The following is a 20,378-nucleotide window of genomic DNA, read 5'->3' on the forward strand; positions in this document are numbered from 1 at the left end:
CAGGAAAAATCAAGATAATAAAATAAAGTCTGCCTAACGAATGGCTCCTTTTGTTTTTGTTTTTACTTTTGAACCTTCTGTCTTTCATTCCCTAAGTGCTATAAACCAGACTTTATAGCCCAGTCATGAAATCAGAAGACCCCTCCCCACTCTAAGAAACAGGTAAAAAAAGAAAGTAAGCCGCTTTCAAAGAATCCTGCCGTACAGTGGTAGAGGCGGCCACGGTGGAGTGGAGCTATCAGTCACCGTCCTCGGTGCTGTCCAGGCAGTGTGGTCTCCCTCTGTCTCGTGCTTGACTAAGAGGAGAGCCCTGGTCACCTGCATCTGAGGAGAGATTCTGTCTTTCAAGATGGAGACCAAAACAAACACATGGGCATGGAGGAAAACTCACAGGAAAAAGAGACCCTCTAAGAAGCAGAGGGAACAATTGTAAACCCTGTGTTTAGAGCTGAGGAGATAGTTCAGTTGGCAACGTGCTTGACTTGCAAGCATGAGACCCTCTGTTCAATCCCCAGTACCCACGTAAGAGGCTGCGCTTGGCAGTGTGCCCCTGGAGTCCCAGTGCTGGCGAGGCCGAGATGTGTGGATCCCTGGAGCTCGCGGGCCTGATAAATGAGGTCCGGACCAGTGAGAGACCTTGACTTAAAGAAGGTGGATGGTATATACCTGAGGAATGTCTCCCAAGATTGACCCCTGGCTTTTGCATGCAAGTGCCCGCACATGTGCCTATAACACACACACACACAGTGCACATATACACATGCCAAAAAATTACCTTTAAAATGAAAAAAATTCCATGAACTGCTGTAAGAGCCAGTAAATAGGAGTTCCCGTGCTATAGGGCAACATAACTTAAATAATGGAGAATTAAATAATGAAGATTGGAAGATAAAGAAATTCCTCCTCCCCCAAAGAACAACAACAAAAACCAAATCTGCCCTGGGGATATATCTCAGTTGACAGAAAGGTCACCTGGCATTGTGAAGCCTCTCTTTGGATCCCCAGGACCACATAAGCTAGGTCTGAGGGCACATGCCTATAATCCCAACACCACCAGGGAGGTGGAAGTGGAAGGATCAGAAATTCAAGGTCCTCCTTGGCCTGAGCTGTGAGACTATCTCAAAACAAACAAAAATTAAAATAATGTATAAAAATAAAGACAATAAAACTATTGGCCCTAGATGTCAAACATTCAATTCATGAAATTTCCAAGAAAAAGAAAACAGAGGAAATGTAGGAGAGGAGATTGTCTGAACAAATAGTAGATTAGTGAGTCCGTAAGTAAAGGACATGATTTTATATGGAGGGACCAATTCACTGAGCATTTGCCATGATAGACTGAAAAATTAGGCTCAAACAAAAATTTATTATTAAAACTTAAAATGTAGGCTAAGAGATAATTTTAAAGGCTTGGAGGAAAGAGAAATAGATGGGAAAGTAAATTATCCATGCACAAATTATAACAAGTGAGAAAGACACTGGGCTAAGCATCATAAAACAATAAAAAGACAAGGAAACATTGCCTTCAAAAGTCTGAAAGATGGCCGGGTGTGGTGGCACACACCTTCAATCCCAGCACTTGGGAGGCAGAGGTGGGAGGATCACCGTGAGTTCGAGGCTACCCTGAAGCTACATAATAAATTCCAGGTTAGCCTGGGCTACAGTGAGACCCTACCTCGAAAAACCATAATGGATTCCCTATTTCCAGTACTTAGAAGCTCATATCTGGATTTTGATGGAACAGATCTTCACAAGATCAGCAGGAAAGTACATCTTTGAGACTTGGAATTTTTGAGAATGTCTTCATTCTACATGTGCAATTACAGTTTATATGGGCATAGAATCCAGATTAGAAAATAATCTTTCAGACTTCTTTTTTTCTTTTGGTTTTTCGAGTTGGGTGGGGGTTTGAGCATTGCAGGTTATTGAATGAAAATCTGAGTTGGGTACAAAACAGTGAAGAAAGGGCAGAAGCTGTTGGAAAGCAGCAAGCTCAGTACATGGTAGTAGGTCAGATAGGGAGAGAATGGAATAGGCATGTAAGCAGTAATAATAATTTACAATGGTCCCTGTCCTCATCTACATTTTAAACGCATTCATGGGGGCCTAGGGATGTAGCCCAGTTGGTAGAGGGCTTGCCTAGCATGCACGAAGCCCTGGTTCAATCCCCAGTACCACATAAACTGGGTGTGGTGGCACACACCTGCCGTGCCAGTACTTGGGAGATAGAAGCAAAAGGATCAGAAGTTCAGGGCTATTCTCAGTTATATAGTGAGTTTGAAACCAGCCTGGGCTTCCTAAAATCCTGTCTCAACAAATAAATGAGGGCTGGAGAAATGGCCTGGCGGGTAAAGCACTTGCCTGCAAAGCCTAAGGACCCAGGTTTGATTCTCCAAGTCCTACATAAGCCAGATGCACAAGGAGTTCATTTGCCGAGGCTAGAGGCCCTGGTACACCCATTCTGTCTGTCTGTCTCTTTCGCTCCTCCTCTGTCTCTCATAAATAAATAAAAATAATTTTTAAAAGAAAAATAAATGAATCTGTCATAATGTCTTCACACTTATTAACTACTTATGGGAAATTCTGTTAGAACTAAGACCCTAAGTAAAGAAGAAACTTGTATAAGTTACATAGCTCATGTATGAGGCAGTGAATATCCATTTAGGCTGTCTGGTTTCAGAGCCTGCTCTTGTTACTGAGATGCTCCCTTAGACAGAAAGGAGAAGGAGTTGTGTTAGAGAACAGAGTGTTGGGGGATGGTTGTAGATGGTTGTATGGAGTCATGCTTAGGTGTGACATGATGGAGTTGTGTCAGAGAACAGTGTTGGGGGATGGTTGTAGATGGTTGTATGGAGTCATGCTTAGGTGTGACCATGATGGAGGTTGGTGAGTTGTGGTAGAAGATATTGAAGAAGGGAGTTCAAGGCCAAAGTGCTGGAAGGGGCATCCGCGGAAAGCTGGCGGCAGTTAGAAATGGCCATGGAGGACTACAGTCCTAGAAACTAGACCAGCCCGTCAGTCATTTGATGCATGGGACTTACAGACATGGTGTGCATTACCCGCAGACTGTTTTCACCCCCACCTGGATTGCTGGATTCTTGAGGCCAGTTGGTAGTGTGCTGTATTCTGGGACCTGTCATAGGTCTGAACCCATGCATGGGACTTAATTATGTGGTACAGAAATGAGCTCAGAACAGCTATGAAACAACTGCAGTGCAACTCACGTGACTGTGCTTTCTTTAGCCGATCAACGCTGTTCTGCTTTCTCTAATGTCGTCTTTCACTTCACGCAGGAAAGCCCATAACAGCGGCGAAGACTCGGATCTAAAGCAAAGGAGGAGGTAAGAAAGCCAAGAGGAGGGTCTGAGAAAGGAGAAAGTCTTGAAGTGCTCAGAGTTGAGACAAGAGTGGGGCTTCCCTCCCTTTTATTATGGCTCCTTTAAGAGTCCTGGATTGTTAATCTTGTTAGTTAGCTGTCATTTTTTGTTTGTTTGTTTTTGTGAGGTAGGGTCTCACTCTGGCCCAGGCTGACCTGAAATTCATTATGTAGCCTCAGGGTGACCTCGAACTCACAGCGATCCTACCTCTGAGACCTCCTTAGTGCTGGGATTAAAGGTGTGCACCACCACACCCAGCTTCAGTTGTTTTTTAAAAACTTTCAAAAAAATCAATTTTGGTTTCAGTTTGTGCTCAGTCATCCACTCTGACTATCCTTGGACATTTCTCTTATATTTCATTACTCCTTTGTGTTTCATAGTAGCTGTCTCAGCTATGTTACAAGCCACCCCACAATGTGTCATAAAGGAGCAACAAATACACACACACACACACACACACACACACACACACGGTTTTAAAATACAATATTATATGTATATAGTTTCATACATGAACATAAATGCATACATATAAATACATATATGTGCATTTAAATATATTAAAAATTCTCTATACCAACATATATAAATGTATATATGTATTTTCCTCCAGTGGGTGGAACAGGTAGTGGTCAGACAGTAGCTGAGGCTGTGTTGTGCTGGAGGCATTTCTCATGTTGCCAACTTGGCAGGATGGCTTGAGGCCTGGCCTTTTCTCGGTATTTAGGAGGAGGTAGACATGAACAGTCCTGTTATGGGATAGTCCTGGAGCAGGCAGAGAATCCCTCTAACGTCAGTTATAAGACCAGGGCAAAATTAAAGCGACAGCAATAATCCTCTGCAGATCTCGATAAGGGACAGAGAGTGAGACTTTCCACCCATCTTTAGTCCTGCACAAGGGTTTATAGCTTTGTCATGTCAGAGTTTTGTTAGGGGTGGTTGGTTTTTGAGCTCTTTTCTGGGCACATGGTATTTACCCTAATCTGCTTTCATCTTTCCTCTACCTGTTTCTTTGTGCTGCAGCCTTACTCAGATAGATGTCTGACTGAGTTCAGAAACACTTGCTGGGAGAGGGATAATACAGCCCTTTATGTTTGGATTAGCAGTTTTACTGCCAAATTACTTCCAAAGAACCTAATGAACCTTCTGAAGTTTTTCGTTTGCATAACAATGTCGTTTTCCCTGCTCTTCTCATTTTGTCTTCAGGTCTCGTTCGCGCTGTAACACGAGCAGTGGTAGTGAATCAGAAAACTCTCACAGAGAGCACCGGAAAAAGAGAAACAGGTAATGCCCACGCGTTGCAAGTAACTAGAACTTCTGGAACCAGAGGCTGCCGTTGGTGGTAGAAGTTGTGTGTCATGAGCCTGCTTTTTTTTTTTAATTGGTGCTGCAAAGGAATCCAGCCCTATTTTGAAGCTCTAGTTTAGGACACTGAGCTCTAAGTTTCTTGTTTTTATAATAAGTTGATTTTTTTTTCAACTTATTCACAATGAAACTACTTCACAATGAAATGTATTTTTGGATTCTTTTTAAAAAGGTGACTCTATATTCAACACTGTATGTGGAATTGGTGTTTATAGGCATAGGCCACTGTACCTGGTATATTTGATTCTGAGTATTAAGTCCAGGCCCTCCTGATCTGATTGCTAGGCAAGTACTCTAGCAACTGCCCCACATTCCCAGCTCTCCAGGAACTATCTTTTGATATGAAACTACTAATATTACCTAACCCAAATGAGACTTTGTCTTATAGGTTCTGTAATTTTTAAATTATTTTATTCAATTTTTATTTATTCATTTGAGAGAGACAGACAGAAAGAGAAAGAGGGAGGGAGGGGGAGAGAGAGAGAGAAAATGGGCACACCAGGGCCTGTAGCTACTGCCAACCAACTCTAGACTCATGCATCTGGCTAACGTGGGTCCTGGGGAATCAAGCCTCATACTGGGGTCTTTAGGCTTCATAGGCAAGTGCTTAACCGCTGAGCCATCTCTCCAGCCCAGGTTCTGTAATTTTTAACCTCACATGACGGTACATTCACACTCTCATCAGGCACAACTGATGACTGCTTATAGTTCATATATGTAGATCTCAGTTGTAAATGGTTGTTAATAAGATCGTTTGCCATGTAATTACATGAATTACATTGGCTCAATATATGAAGCACTTCTTAATTCCAAAATATTTAGTTGAAAACAAGTATTCATGCAGCTAATGAACAAAGCACCAGGTTGGGAGTCAGAGGGATTTGAATACCAGTCATACAAACTTGAAACCCAGGGATTCTTAACTGAGAGAGTTTTGGCCCCCCACATGGATCCAAACATTGTTCTCTAGGCTTGTTCAGCAAGTACTTTTAATCACTGAGCAATCTCCTAAGTCCCCATTCTTAGTGGATTTTTAAAATAATTATTGATTCACTTATTTAGACATAAAGGAAGTCTTTCCTGTTAGGCTTTAGGCTACTCTGTGGGAATATTTTTGTCTTTCATAAAATAAAACCCATTGGATCTTAAGCTGTTTTGTTGTTTCCATGGATCACAATTTAAATTTGTGAGAAAAGACAAAAATTAAAATAATGTTTACAAATTAATTTCTTCCAGAACAGGCTGTTATATCTACTAAAAAGGTCAAAATCTATAACCATGTATGACTACTCACTAAAAAAAAGTTTTTGATAACTAGAGAAAAATAAAACTATAACTAAGAACCTCCTCATCCTTGGGTCTGGAACTAATGAGGCCACATGTGGGGGTTTGTCATATCTGTTATTGTACAGATTCATACCTACACCTCCCAGAACAGCAGAATGCTCCACGCTCATCATTTATTTAGACTACCTCTTCATCCCTTTACTTCAGTTACTCTAAAATGCTGTCATAGTCCCAGGTGGGAGGTTCCAGACATAGTCATCACAACCTTTGTTATGACCAGCTACAAATGGATCACATTTTCTGTTAGGAGGTCTCACATGAGAGTCCTCTGCTTCTGTTAGGACATCTCAGATGAGAGCCCTTTCTTCTGTCAGGACGTCTCAGATGAGAGCCCCCTTCTTCTGTCAGGACGTCTCAGATGAGAGTCCCCTTCTTCTGTCAGGACGTCTCAGATGAGAGCCCCCTTCTTCTGTCAGGACGTCTCAGATGAGAGCCCCTTCTTCTGTCAGGACGTCTCAGATGGGAGCCCCCTTCTTCTGTCAGGACGTCTCAGATGGGAGCTCCTTCTTCTGTCAGGACGTCTCAGATGAGAGTCCCCTTCTTCTGTCAGGACGTCTCAGATGAGAGCCCCCTTCTTCTGTCAGGACGTCTCAGATGAGAGCCCTCTTCTTCTGTCAGGACGTCTCATATGAGAGCCCCCTTCTTCTGTCAGGACGTCTCAGATGGGAGCCCCTTCTTCTGTCAGGACGTCTCAGATGAGAGTCCCCCTTCTTCTGTCAGGACGACTCAGATGAGAGCCCCCTTCTTCTGTCAGGACGTCTCAGATGAGGGCCCCTTCTTCTGTCAGGACGTCTCAGATGAGAGTCCCCTTCTTCTGTCAGGACGACTCAGATGAGAGCCCCCTTCTTCTGTCAGGACGTCTCAGATGAGAGCCCCCTTCTTCTGTCAGGACGTCTCAGATGGGAGCCCCCTTCTTCTGTCAGGACGTGTCAGATGAGAGCCCCTTCTTCTGTCAGGACGTCTCAGATGAGAGCCCCTTCTTCTGTCAGGACGTCTCATATGGGAGCCCCCTTCTTCTGTCAGGACGTCTCAGATGAGAGCCCCCTTCTTCTGTCAGGACGTCTCAGATGGGAGCCCCCTTCTTCTGTCAGGATGTCTCAGATGAGAGCCCCCTTCTTCTGTCAGGACGTCTCAGGTGGGAGCCCCCTTCTTCTGTCAGGACGTCTCAGATGGGAGCCCCCTTCTTCTGTCAGGACGACTCAGATGAGAGCCCCCTTCTTCTGTCAGGACGTCTCAGATGGGAGCCCCCTTCTTCTGTCAGGACGTCTCAGATGGGAGCCCCCTTCTTCTGTCAGGACGTCTCAGATGAGAGCCCCTTCTTCTGTCAGGACGTCTCAGATGGGAGCTCCTTCTTCTGTCAGGACGTCTCAGATGAGGGTCCCCTTCTTCTGTCAGGACGTCTCAGATGAGAGCCCCTTCTTCTGTCAGGACGTCTCAGATGGGAGCTCCTTCTTCTGTCAGGACGTCTCAGATGAGAGTCCCCTTCTTCTGTCAGGACGACTCAGATGAGAGCCCCCTTCTTCTGTCAGGACGTCTCAGATGAGGGCCCCTTCTTCTGTCAGGACGTCTCAGATGAGAGCCCCCTTCTTCTGTCAGGACGTCTCAGATGAGAGCCCCCTTCTTCTGTCAGGACGTCTCAGATGGGAGCCCCCTTCTTCTGTCAGGACGTGTCAGATGAGAGCCCCTTCTTCTGTCAGGACGTCTCAGATGAGAGCCCCTTCTTCTGTCAGGACGTCTCATATGGGAGCCCCCTTCTTTGTCAGGACGTCTCAGATGAGAGCCCCCTTCTTCTGTCAGGACGTCTCAGATGGGAGCCCCCTTCTTCTGTCAGGATGTCTCAGATGAGAGCCCCCTTCTTCTGTCAGGACGTCTCAGGTGGGAGCCCCCTTCTTCTGTCAGGACGTCTCAGATGGGAGCCCCCTTCTTCTGTCAGGACGACTCAGATGAGAGCCCCCTTCTTCTGTCAGGACGTCTCAGATGGGAGCCCCCTTCTTCTGTCAGGACGTCTCAGATGGGAGCCCCCTTCTTCTGTCAGGACGTCTCAGATGAGAGCCCCTTCTTCTGTCAGGACGTCTCAGATGGGAGCTCCTTCTTCTGTCAGGACGTCTCAGATGAGGGTCCCCTTCTTCTGTCAGGACGTCTCAGATGAGAGCCCCTTCTTCTGTCAGGACGTCTCAGATGGGAGCTCCTTCTTCTGTCAGGACGTCTCAGATGAGAGCCCCCTTCTTCTGTCAGGACGTCTCAGATGAGAGCTCCCTTCTTCTGTCAGGAGTCTCAGATGAGAGCTCCCTTCTTCTGTCAGGACGTCTCAGATGGGAGCCCCCTTCTTCTGTCAGGACGTCTCAGATGAGAGTCGCCTTCTTCTGTCAGGACGTCTCAGATGAGAGCCCCTTCTTCTGTCAGGACGTCTCAGATGGGAGCCCCCTTCTTCTGTCAGGACGTCTCAGATGGGAGCCCCCTTCTCCTTCAGGACGTCTCAGATGAGAGCCCCCTTCTTCTGTTAGGACGTCTCAGATGAGAGTCCCCTTCTTCTGTCAGGACGTCTCAGATGAGAGCCCCCTTCTTCTGTCAGGACGTCTCAGATGAGAGCCCCCTTCTTCTGTCAGGACGTCTCAGATGGGAGCCCCCTTCTTCTGTCAGGACGTCTCAGATGAGAGCCCCCTTCTTCTGTCAGGACGTGTCAGATGAGAGCCCCTTCTTCTGTCAGGACGTGTCAGATGAGAGCCCCCTTCTTCTGTCAGGACGTCTCAGATGGGAGCCCCCTTCTTCTGTCAGGACGTCTCAGATGGGAGCCCCCTTCTTCTGTCAGGACGTGTCAGATGGGAGCCCCCTTCTTCTGTCAGGACGTCTCAGATGAGAGCCCCCTTCTTCTGTCAGGACGTCTCAGATGAGAGCCCCTTCTTCTGTCAGGACGTCTCAGATGAGAGCCCCTTCTTCTGTCAGGACGTCTCAGATGAGAGCCCCTTCTTCTGTCAGGACGTCTCAGATGAGAGCCCCTTCTTCTGTCAGGACGTCTCAGATGAGAGTCCCCCTTCTTCTGTCAGGACGTCTCAGATGAGAGCCCCTTCTTCTGTCAGGACGTCTCAGATGGGAGCCTCCTTCTTCTGTCAGGATGTCTCAGATGAGAGCCCCCTTCTTCTGTCAGGACGTCTCAGGTGGGAGCCCCCTTCTTCTGTCAGGACGTCTCAGATGGGAGCCCCCTTCTTCTGTCAGGACGTCTCAGATGAGAGCCCCCTTCTTCTGTCAGGACGTCTCAGATGGGAGCCCCCTTCTTCTGTCAGGACGTCTCAGATGAGAGCCCCTTCTTCTGTCAGGACGTCTCAGATGGGAGCTCCTTCTTCTGTCAGGACGTCTCAGATGAGAGCCCCCTTCTTCTGTCAGGACGTCTCAGATGGGAGCCCCCTTCTTCTGTCAGGACGTCTCAGATGGGAGCCCCCTTCTTCTGTCAGGACGTCTCAGATGGGAGCCCCCTTCTTCTGTCAGGACGTCTCAGATGAGAGTCCCCTTCTTCTGTCAGGACGTCTCAGATGAGAGCCCCTTCTTCTGTCAGGACGTCTCAGATGGGAGCCCCCTTCTTCTGTCAGGACGTCTCAGATGGGAGCCCCCTTCTCCTTCAGGACGTCTCAGATGAGAGCCCCCTTCTTCTGTTAGGACGTCTCAGATGAGAGTCCCCTTCTTCTGTCAGGACGTCTCAGATGAGAGCCCCCTTCTTCTGTCAGGACGTCTCAGATGAGAGCCCCCTTCTTCTGTCAGGATGTCTCAGATGGGAGCCCCCTTCTTCTGTCAGGACGTCTCAGATGAGAGCCCCCTTCTTCTGTCAGGACGTGTCAGATGAGAGCCCCTTCTTCTGTCAGGACGTCTCAGATGGGAGCCCCCTTCTTCTGTCAGGACGTCTCAGATGAGAGCCCCCTTCTTCTGTCAGGACGTCTCAGATGGGAGCCCCCTTCTTCTGTCAGGACGTCTCAGATGAGAGCCCCCTTCTTCTGTCAGGACGTCTCAGATGGGAGCCCCCTTCTTCTGTCAGGACGTCTCAGGTGGGAGCCCCCTTCTTCTGTCAGGACGTCTCAGATGGGAGCCCCCTTCTTCTGTCAGGACGTCTCAGATGGGAGCCCCCTTCTTCTGTCAGGACGTCTCAGATGAGAGCCCCCTTCTTCTGTCAGGACGTCTCAGATGGGAGCCGCCTTCTTCTGTCAGGACGTCTCAGATGGGAGCCCCCTTCTTCTGTCAGGACGTCTCAGATGAGAGCCCCTTCTTCTGTCAGGACGTCTCAGATGGGAGCTCCTTCTTCTGTCAGGACGTCTCAGATGAGAGTCCCCTTCTTCTGTCAGGACGTCTCAGATGAGAGCCCCTTCTTCTGTCAGGACGTCTCAGATGAGAGCCCTCTTCTTCTGTCAGGACGTCTCAGATGAGAGCCCCTTCTTCTGTCAGGACGTCTCAGATGAGAGTCCCCTTCTTCTGTCAGGACGTCTCAGATGAGAGCCCCTTCTTCTGTCAGGACGTCTCAGATGGGAGCCGCCTTCTTCTGTCAGGACGTCTCAGATGGGAGCCCCCTTCTTCTGTCAGGACGTCTCAGATGGGAGCCCCCTTCTTCTGTCAGGACGTCTCAGATGAGAGCCCCTTCTTCTGTCAGGACGTCTCAGATGGGAGCTCCTTCTTCTGTCAGGACGTCTCAGATGAGAGCCCCCTTCTTCTGTCAGGACGTCTCAGATGAGAGCTCCCTTCTTCTCTCAGGACGTCTCATATGGGAGCCCCCTTCTTCTGTCAGGACATCTCAGATGAGAGCCCCCTTCTTCTGTCAGGACGTCTCAGATGGGAGCCCCCTTCTTCTGTCAGGATGTCTCAGATGAGAGTCCCCTTCTTCTGTCAGGACGTCTCAGATGAGAGCCCCTTCTTCTGTCAGGACGTCTCAGATGGGAGCCCCTTCTTCTGTCAGGATGTCTCAGATGGGAGCCCCCTTCTCCTTCAGGACGTCTCAGATGGGAGCCCCCTTCTTCTGTTAGGACGTCTCAGATGAGAGTCCCCTTCTTCTGTCAGGACGTCTCAGATGAGAGCCCCTTCTTCTGTCAGGACGTCTCAGATGAGAGCCCCCTTCTTCTGTCAGGACGTCTCAGATGAGAGCCCCTTCTTCTGTCAGGACGTCTCATATGGGAGCCCCCTTCTTCTGTCAGGACGTCTCAGATGAGAGCCCCTTCTTCTGTCAGGACGTCTCAGATGAGAGTCCCCCTTCCTCTGTCAGGACGTCTCAGATGGGAGCCCCCTTCTTCTGTCAGGACGTCTCAGATGAGAGCCCCTTCTTCTGTCAGGACGTCTCAGATGAGAGCCCCCTTCTTCTGTCAGGACGTCTCAGATGGGAGCCCCCTTCTCCTTCAGGACGTCTCAGATGAGAGCCCCCTTCTTCTGTCAGGACGTCTCAGATGGGAGCCCCCTTCTTCTGTCAGGACGTCTCAGATGAGAGCCCCCTTCTTCTGTCAGGACGTCTCAGATGAGAGCCCCCTTCTTCTGTCAGGACGTCTCAGATGAGAGCCCCTTCTTCTGTCAGGACGTCTCAGATGAGAGTCCCCTTCTTCTGTCAGGACGTCTCAGATGGGAGCCCCCTTCTTCTGTCAGGACGTCTCAGATGGGAGCCCCCTTCTCCTTCAGGACGTCTCAGATGAGAGCCCCTTCTTCTGTCAGGACGTCTCAGATGGGAGCCCCCTTCTCCTTCAGGACGTCTCAGATGAGAGCCCCTTCTTCTGTCAGGACATCTCAGATGGGAGCCCCCTTCTTCTGTCAGGACGTCTCAGATGGGAGCCCCCTTCTCCTTCAGGACGTGTCAGATGAGAGCCCCTTCTTCTGTCAGGACGTCTCAGATGAGAGTCCCCTTCTTCTGTCAGGACGTCTCAGATGGGAGCCCCCTTCTTCTGTCAGGACGTCTCAGATGAGAGTCCCCTTCTTCTGTCAGGACGTCTCAGATGGGAGCCCCCTTCTTCTGTCAGGACGTCTCAGATGGGAGCCCCCTTCTTCTGTCAGGACGTCTCAGATGGGAGCCCCCTTCTTCTGTCAGGACGTCTCAGATGGGAGCCCCCTTCTTCTGTCAGGACGTCTCAGATGAGAGCCCCCTTCTTCTGTCAGGACGTCTCAGATGAGAGCCCCCTTCTTCTGTCAGGACGTCTCAGATGAGAGCCCCTTCTTCTGTCAGGACGTCTCAGATGAGAGCCCCCTTCTTCTGTCAGGACGTCTCAGATGAGAGCTCCCTTCTTCTGTCAGGACGTCTCAGATGAGAGCCCCCTTCTTCTGTCAGGACGTCTCAGATGGGAGCCCCCTTCTTCTGTCAGGACGTCTCAGATGGGAGCCCCCTTCTTCTGTCAGGACGTCTCAGATGGGAGCCCCCTTCTTCTGTCAGGACGTCTCAGATGGGAGCCGCCTTCTTCTGTCAGGACGTCTCAGATGAGAGCCCCTTCTTCTGTCAGGACGTCTCAGATGAGAGCCCCCTTCTTCTGTCAGGACGTCTCAGATGGGAGCCCCCTTCTTCTGTCAGGACGTCTCAGATGGGAGCCCCCTTCTTCTGTCAGGACGTCTCAGATGGGAGCCCCCTTCTTCTGTCAGGACGTCTCAGATGAGAGCCCCCTTCTTCTGTCAGGACGTCTCAGATGAGAGCCCCCTTCTTCTGTCAGGACGTCTCAGATGAGAGCCCCCTTCTTCTGTCAGGACGTCTCAGAATGGAGCCCCCTTCTTCTGTTAGGACGTCTCAGATGAGTGCCCCCTTCTCCTTCAGGACGTCTCAGATGGGAGCCCCCTTCTTCTGTCAGGACGTCTCAGATGAGAGCCCCTTCTTCTGTCAGGACGTCTCAGATGAGAGTCCCCCTTCTTCTGTTAGGACGTCTCAGAAGCCTACCAATGTGCAGGCATATTGAACTTAATTATCCATGTGAATATTAGATAATATTAGCTTTTGCTGGCTAGAACTTTGAGTCTTTTCCCTGAAATCAAAGGTCAGTCAGTTTAAGATTATAGCTTTTAGCCCATGGTATATGCCCAGGAAATATGTTAAAGCAAGACAAAGGATGTAAACTTATCATAATAAACCCTTTCATGTCCTGACCTTTCTTGTAAATACCTTGAACTTAATAAGCATTCTTCACATTCAGGGAAAGCAGTCTGTGAAATATCCTCTGTGCCCATGGTGGAAATCACTTGTCCTTGGGGCATTGCTGGGGAGAATCCTCGGATTACTCACTCATTCATTAGCTTGGATGTGTTGCTAAGCTCCTAGAATTTTGAAGTGGGAGATTTGGAGGGGTGAGTGACACAGACACGTGGTCCAGGGTTTTCCACCTAAGTGGCAAAGTGGAGGTAACGGCAGCCTAGGGAGGATTATGAGAGTAAGAGAAATGAGAGAAACGGGGGCAGGAGCAGGACTAGAGCAAATTGGCAGCAGGAGACCAGCTGGACCTTTCCCTGATTTTATCTGGTAGATTTACATCATAAACATAAGTGATATATCTCAGCGTGTTTGTGCCAGTTAACAGGGTTACGTTGTGACAATGAATGTCTTTGAAAAGTTCTGTGGCTGTGAACCAGTTTCTTTACTCTAAGTCCTCATTTCTCCACTGCAAATTGAAAGAATATCTGCCATGCCTAGATCTGCAAAGATCCCAGAGATAGTGGATGTTTTGTGAAAAGTCCAAGAAGGTCCTTCACAGACAGGTGGTATTAAACTAATGAGACTGTTTGTTGCCCTGTGTTATCTACAGTTCCTGGAAGGTATGGAAATTGGGACTGGCTCCCCTAAACAACAAATGAACAAGGGCTGGAGAGATGGCTTAGTGGTTAAGGCATTTACCTGCAAAGCCAAAGGACCCAGGTTCAATTTCCCAGGACCCTCTTAAGCCAGATGAACAAGGTGGCACATGCATCTGGAGTTCGTTTGCAGTGGCTGGATGCCTTGGCAACTCTTTCTTTCTGTCTCTCCCTCTCTCAATTAAATACATAAAAATAAAATATTTTTTTAATATGAACAAATCTGAGGTTAGTGTTTGAACATGGAGTCTATTTATTTAACTATCTAATTAATTTATTTGAAAGAGACGGATAAGTTTGGGCATGCACATGTCTTGTCACTGCAAATGAACTCCAGATGCATATGCCCATTGTGCACCTGACTTGAACCCTGGCTGGCAGACTTTGCAAGTTAGTGCCTTTAACTGCTGAGCCATCTCCCCAGCTGTATTCATTTATTTACTAACTTAATTTGTTTATTCATTTATTTGAAAGAGGGAGAGAGAGAGAATGGGTATGCTAGGGCTTCTTGCCAGTGCAAATGAACTCCAGGTGCATGCGTCACATTGCATATCTGACTTGAACCCTGGCCAGCAGTCTTTGCAAGCAGTGTCTTTAGCCACCAAGCTATCTCCCCAGCCCAGAAACATGGGTTCTTTGGATCACAAACACTAGAGTTTCCTCCCCTGCTTCTTTGATGATCCTTTAGGTTAATTACTCTAGTACTGTTATTTAGTATTTGAAGAGTACACTAAGTTTTAAAATAGGTCTTAAAAGGCCTTTTATATTACTTTTCTAAATAAAGGAAGAGGCATACTTTTGTGGCTGAAATTCAGCAGTGTAACTCGCAGGGACAATATAGACAAATGGGGTGAGTGGAGAAGATCATGGTTTAGGTAGAATTTTGTTGTGAACGTGGCTTTAAAATAAAAGGGCAGGGGCTGGAGAGATGGCCTAGCGGTTAAGGCACCTGGCTTCAATGCCATAGGACTTAGGTTCAATTCCCCAGTACCCATGAAAGCCAGCTACACAAGAAGGCACGTTTATCTGGAGTTTGCTATGGCCAGAGGCCCTTGCACGCCTATTCTTTCTCTCGACCTGCCTGTTTCTTTCTCTTTCTCTCTCTCTCTCTCAAATAAGTAAATAAAAATATTTCTTTAAAAAAATAAAATTAATAAAAGGGCATTACTAAGCTTAAGCCTTGAGGGCATTCTTCCACAAAGTCTGAAAATAGATAGCCTGCTTCTGGGCAAACATCCCCTGTTGTGCTGTTCTGACTGGGGGCAGCAAGCAAGTGTGAACTGTAGTTACAGATTAGACAGTTCACACAAAGCTGATTGCCTTCTCCAGGTAACACATGCCAGCAAGGGCTTCTCATCTCTGCTTCAGTAGGTCATAGCAAGATGCAGACTTGAGATGTGGGTGAAGTGGGGCTTCCAGAGTGTAATCAACATTGGCAGAGATGGCTGTGGAAATAAAAGACCACAACGCCGAAGAAATGATATTAGATAAATGAGGGAGAGTGAAACAGATTTTAAATCATGAGAAAAAGTAGAATTTCTAGGTAGCACAGCACTAAAAGTCCTCCATTTTCATAGCAGGAACACAAGGAGTAAATGGAAGAGAGCAAAACATATTTATGAGCAAATAAAAATAATGTCTTGCTGGTGGGGAAGGCAAGTGAACTTTTTGCTGGCCTTTAGGGAATAAGACAGCAGATGCCTGAACCAATAAATTTCCCTAGGGAGGAAAATGTACTGAAAAATAAATGAAGACTATGTCAAAAGAGGTGAGCCAAAAATGAATGTGGTTGATGAGAATAAGGTCCCAATCAGTTGGGACCCACTGATTTAATTTTAACAATGGAGCAGCCACATGAAGCAATTGTCTGGAGCTTTACACTGTAGTCAGAGAGCTGAGGTTTCCCCAGTGTCTTTGACTGGATTAGAAATAAAATCTAAATAGAGAAACATTGAGTTTTAAAGCTAAAAAAGATCTTGGCAGTAATTTTGCTCATGAGGAAACTGAGACTTGCCTGAAGGAGATAAGCAGTTGTCCAGTCTCCAAAGCTGGAGCCAGACAGAAGTCATGAGCGAGGGGCTCGAAGCTTATTCATGCATCTGCTCCTAAAGACTTCCTGTGTTCAGCATTAAACATGGCCTTTATCTCAGTGAATTAAGTGCTAGTGTAAACACGAAATCAATAAAGAGAGGTGACAAAGTAGAGCCTGCGGGACTTGCGTAATAGATCATTTGTGATGTGGAGATTTATGCAGAAGGGCAGAAAGGGAAGAAAGAAAGAATAAATAGGACCAGTTACTATCTTCATTATTTTTATCAAATGATTATATGGCATTTTATCTTCAAAAGCTTCTTTAAGCTTTAATTAAATGTCAAATGCAGTAAAAACAAAACAAAACAAAAAAAAACCCTGAATTTCCTAGGCACCTAGAAGTAGAGAGTAAAGATATGGTGAGAAATGGAAAGAATATGTTTGGATTCTCCTGTTCTGAAACTATGTTGAAATTGGCTCCATTTGAAAACCCTCTTCCTCATAGAGTACTTAAAAAACAGAAGCCGGGTTCCGATATGCCTCCTACACCAGCTGCTGACAACACTCACAGCTGGAGATAGACAGGATATGCAGAAGGAAAGAAACATGTTGATGTTTTGAGGTTCACCCTTAAGAATCTGTAAAAATGGCTAAATCTACAATATGGAGTACTATACAGTCTTTTTTTTTCTCTCTTTGACAACTTCATGGTTGTGACGTAAGAGCACGTTTTGACTTAAAAGTTGTGTGCCAGTTTCAAGCTTTTAGTGTTTTTATTCCTTATGAGGTAAATCCTTATGTCAAAATTAAAATATAGGGGCTGGAGCGATGGGTTGGTGGTTAAGGTGCTTACTGCAAAGTGTAAGGATCAGAGCTCGATTCCCCAGTAGCCACATAAAGCCAGATGCACAAGGTGGTGCAAGCATCTGGAGTTCCTTTGTAGTGGCTAGAGGCCCTGATGTGCCCATTCTCTGTCTCTCCCTCTCTTTCAAATAAAATAAAATATTTTTAAAAATTAAAATAAAGATAGAAGCAAAAAAACAAATACTTATATATCCTGCATCTAAAAATAAATGAGACTTAAATGTAAGAATCAGGCCTGGAGATTTGGTTTAGCAGTTAAGGCATGTGCCTGTGAAGCCTAAGGACCCAGGTTTAATTCCCCAGTACCCACATAAGCCAGATGCACAAGGTGGCACTTGCATCTGGAGTTCATTTGCAGTGGCTAGAGTCCCTGACACTCTCATTCTTTCTCTTCTCTCTCTTTTTCTTGCTCTTTCTCCCAAATAAATAAAATACATACTTGAAAAATAATGAGAATCAGAACTGGAGACTGGGCTCATTAGTTGAGGTGCTTGCTTACAAAGCCTGATGGCCTGGGTTCGATTCCCCAGTACCCATGTAAAGCAAGATGCACAAAGTGGCACATTTGTCTGGAGTTTGTTTGCAGTGGTAAGAGGTCCTTATGCTCCCATTCTTTCTCTCATCCATTCATTCTCTATCTCCTCATAAATGAAAAAAAAAATTTAAATAAGAGGCTATCCCTGTACCTGAAGTTCAAGGCCAGGAGGATTAGGAGTTTGGGCTATATAAAGAGACTGTCTCACAAAGGAAAAAAAAAAAAATCATTATAGGAGACTTTTTTATAGGAGATTTTTTTATTTAAAGATTTCCTTTATTCACTTACTTTTTTAAAAAAAATATATAATTCTTGCTTCTTAGGGGCTGGGTGCTAAATTATTCTTGCTTCTCAGTGGTAGGGTTATTATTTTTCATTTCCAGGCTGCACCTGTGTTTTCTGGAGCAGGCTGGTAAAGGAAGAAATGACACTTTCATTCTGGTAATGAGGCACCATTAACCAGAGGTCTTTTGTAAGGGTGTAATTTCAAACTTCATTACAGACTGAGGCAGCCACACCACCATTACTCAGGAGGCTGAGCTTCTATTGGGACTCCCAAAGGGCCTTACATTTTTAATGTGCCTTCTTGGAATATTTATGAAGCAGCATCACCAGCAGAGGGCATTTGTTTTCAAAGCATGCACATCCCAACTAATATTAATTGGCAGCTTTCACTGCCCTCGAGACTTTTCATTTTGAAAAATAAAAGTACACATTATACTATGAAAGGTGTTCTGATTTAGTCCTTATTAGCAAAATAAAAGAACTGTATATGAGTGTGTTGTAAGAGGTTTATTTTTTTTTTAAGTTTTATTTTTACTTATCTATTAGAGAGAGAGAGAATGGGCAGGCCAGGACTTCCAGGCACTTCGGATGAACTCCAGAAGCATGTGTCCCCTTGTGTATCTGGCCTATGTGGGGCCTGGAGAATCAAACCTTGGTCCTTAGGCTTTGCAGGCAAGCACCTTAACTTCCAGGAAATTTCTCCAGCCCTATTTATTATTATTATTATCAGCATAAAGTCCACGTGTGAAGGTTAACCTGCTGAGTTGCATGATAGGTATGTTTGCAAAAGTCAGGCCTCAGTTTTGCTAGTAGGGTACTTCTGAATCCTGACTTGCTGATAAAAATACATCATGTTGTACAAGTGAATGCTGCCCATGAACTGTGCAAGTATTCCATGAGAGTGGAAGCCATCACTGAAGAGACCACTGAGGTAGAAGGTAGGAGCATTGGATTTTAGGTCTAATCTCAGGCCCAGGGTTCAAGGTGTGGGTTTCTGTGGGAGGGGAGGTTCTGTTTGCTGGCCTGACACCTTCCCTTTGACAGCCTTCTCCTGGCTCTGATCCCTCAGTCCTGGGAGTGTTCATGACTGGTTCTACCAGCAGGCCTTGGTGGGTTTCTGACCATCAGGTTACATGTGGAAGGCCATGAAAGTGTGTTTACATAGGCACATGCCCATACATAAATGAGTGTGTCCATATGGCACTTTCAAAAAGAAGTCTTCGTTTCAAATTAATGATGAATGACCTCAAGTAGTGTATTTCTCATTTCTGATGCTTAGGTATAGCAGTATAAGTTTAGTTTTAATTTATTCCATACATGTCACGAGAAGAACAGTCTTCCTCAATGTGGAAAAAAAAAATGCCATGACCATTTCCTTTGAATCCTCAAGTATAGCCTGAGAATGAGAGCTCTAGCGAGAAAATACACTTCAAAGACTTGGGGTACATTTCAGATAAGTTTTGCTTAACACATTTCCCCTTTAATCTGGAGATTCAAGTAACTTCTTCCTCATAAGATATTGTTGTTTTCAACTTGAATTTTTTTTTTTTTTCGAGGTAGGGTCTCACTCTAGCCAGGCTGACCTGGAATTCACTATGTAGTCTCAGGGTGGCCTCGCACTCACAGAGATGCTCCTACCTCTACCTCCCGAGTGCTGGGATTAAAGGTGTGCGCCACCATGCCCATCTTCAACTTGAAGTTTTGTTGCATAACACTGTTTAATTCGACGTGGAATAAATATTTATCTCTATTTTCTGGCTTGTACTTTATATGCAAATGCAGATATCCTTCCTCAGTCTGTGTAAGTGCTGAAAGTGAGGAATGCAAAGACGTCTGCACAGACATGACTGTGGTTGATTATGTGGTTGATGTGCAAGCATTGGGCCAGGAATGACTGGAGTGCAAGTCTCTAGAACCCACATGAAGACCTGGGGTGGCTACTCACGCTTGTATCCCAGGTCCCATAGGGAAGCAGAGACCCAGGATTTGCTGGAGCTACCAAAAACTGGCAAGCTCTGCTTCAGTAAGGGACTCTGGCTTGGGAGGCGGGGTGGCGCACACCTTTAATCCCTGCACTCGGGAGGCAGAGGTAGAAGGATGGCCGTGAGTTCAAGGCCACCTTGAGATTTTATAGTGAATTCTAGGTCAACCTGGGCTAGAGTGAAGCCCCTACCCCCCAAAATGGAAAAAAAATAATAAAATAAAAATAAATAAATAAATAAAAAGAGACTGCACCTTTAATCCCAGCACTTGGAAGGCAGAGATAGGAGGATTGTCATGAGTTCAAGGCCACCATGAGACTACAGAGTGAATTCCAGGTCAGCCTGGGCTAGAGTGAGACCCTATCTCAGGGAAAGAGAGAGAGAGAGAGAGAGAGAGGGAGGGAGGGAGAGAGAGCGCGCGCCTCTGGCTGAAAACCAGAATGGATGAAAGAGTGATGGAACAGGACACCCAAATATCCTACTCCAGCCATAGTAGGCAAGCACATAGGGTGCTTCAAGGGCCCATATATGTGCATACATTTTATACACACAAAAAGGGTGGTGGGGGAGATCTGGTCACACTGTCCTGTGATATCACATGGCCAGAGCCTTTGCTCCCTTACACCTCCTTCCCACACTTATGTTCACTGCCTGGCTCCTGGCCACACTGGATGCATTTGCCTCCCATCTTACACATTGGAGGAGAACCCATCAGAACGGTATGTGCTTATTCACCTGCTAATACTCAGTACTTTGCTAGTTTTCTTCCTTAAATGATGAAACTTCTGGCCCATGAGAACTTTGGCAATTGCT

The 20,378-nt window shown here is 46.3% G+C and overlaps 1 protein-coding gene across 3 annotated transcripts in view; it reads left to right on the top strand.

The window, feature by feature from the left end:
* Positions 1 to 20,378, top strand: part of Epb41l4a (erythrocyte membrane protein band 4.1 like 4A) — a 266,656-nt gene that overhangs the window by 226,538 nt on the left and 19,740 nt on the right. For all 3 annotated transcript variants that reach the window (XM_004652565.3, XM_045132757.1, XM_045132758.1), the window contains exons 16-17: positions 3,294 to 3,341; positions 4,584 to 4,661. In XM_004652565.3, the coding sequence (XP_004652622.1) occupies positions 3,294 to 3,341; positions 4,584 to 4,661 (126 nt within the window). The remainder of the gene's footprint in view (positions 1 to 3,293; positions 3,342 to 4,583; positions 4,662 to 20,378) is intronic.

This window comes from Jaculus jaculus, chromosome 13, assembly GCF_020740685.1.
Source record: "Jaculus jaculus isolate mJacJac1 chromosome 13, mJacJac1.mat.Y.cur, whole genome shotgun sequence".
NCBI lineage: Eukaryota > Metazoa > Chordata > Mammalia > Rodentia > Dipodidae > Jaculus > Jaculus jaculus.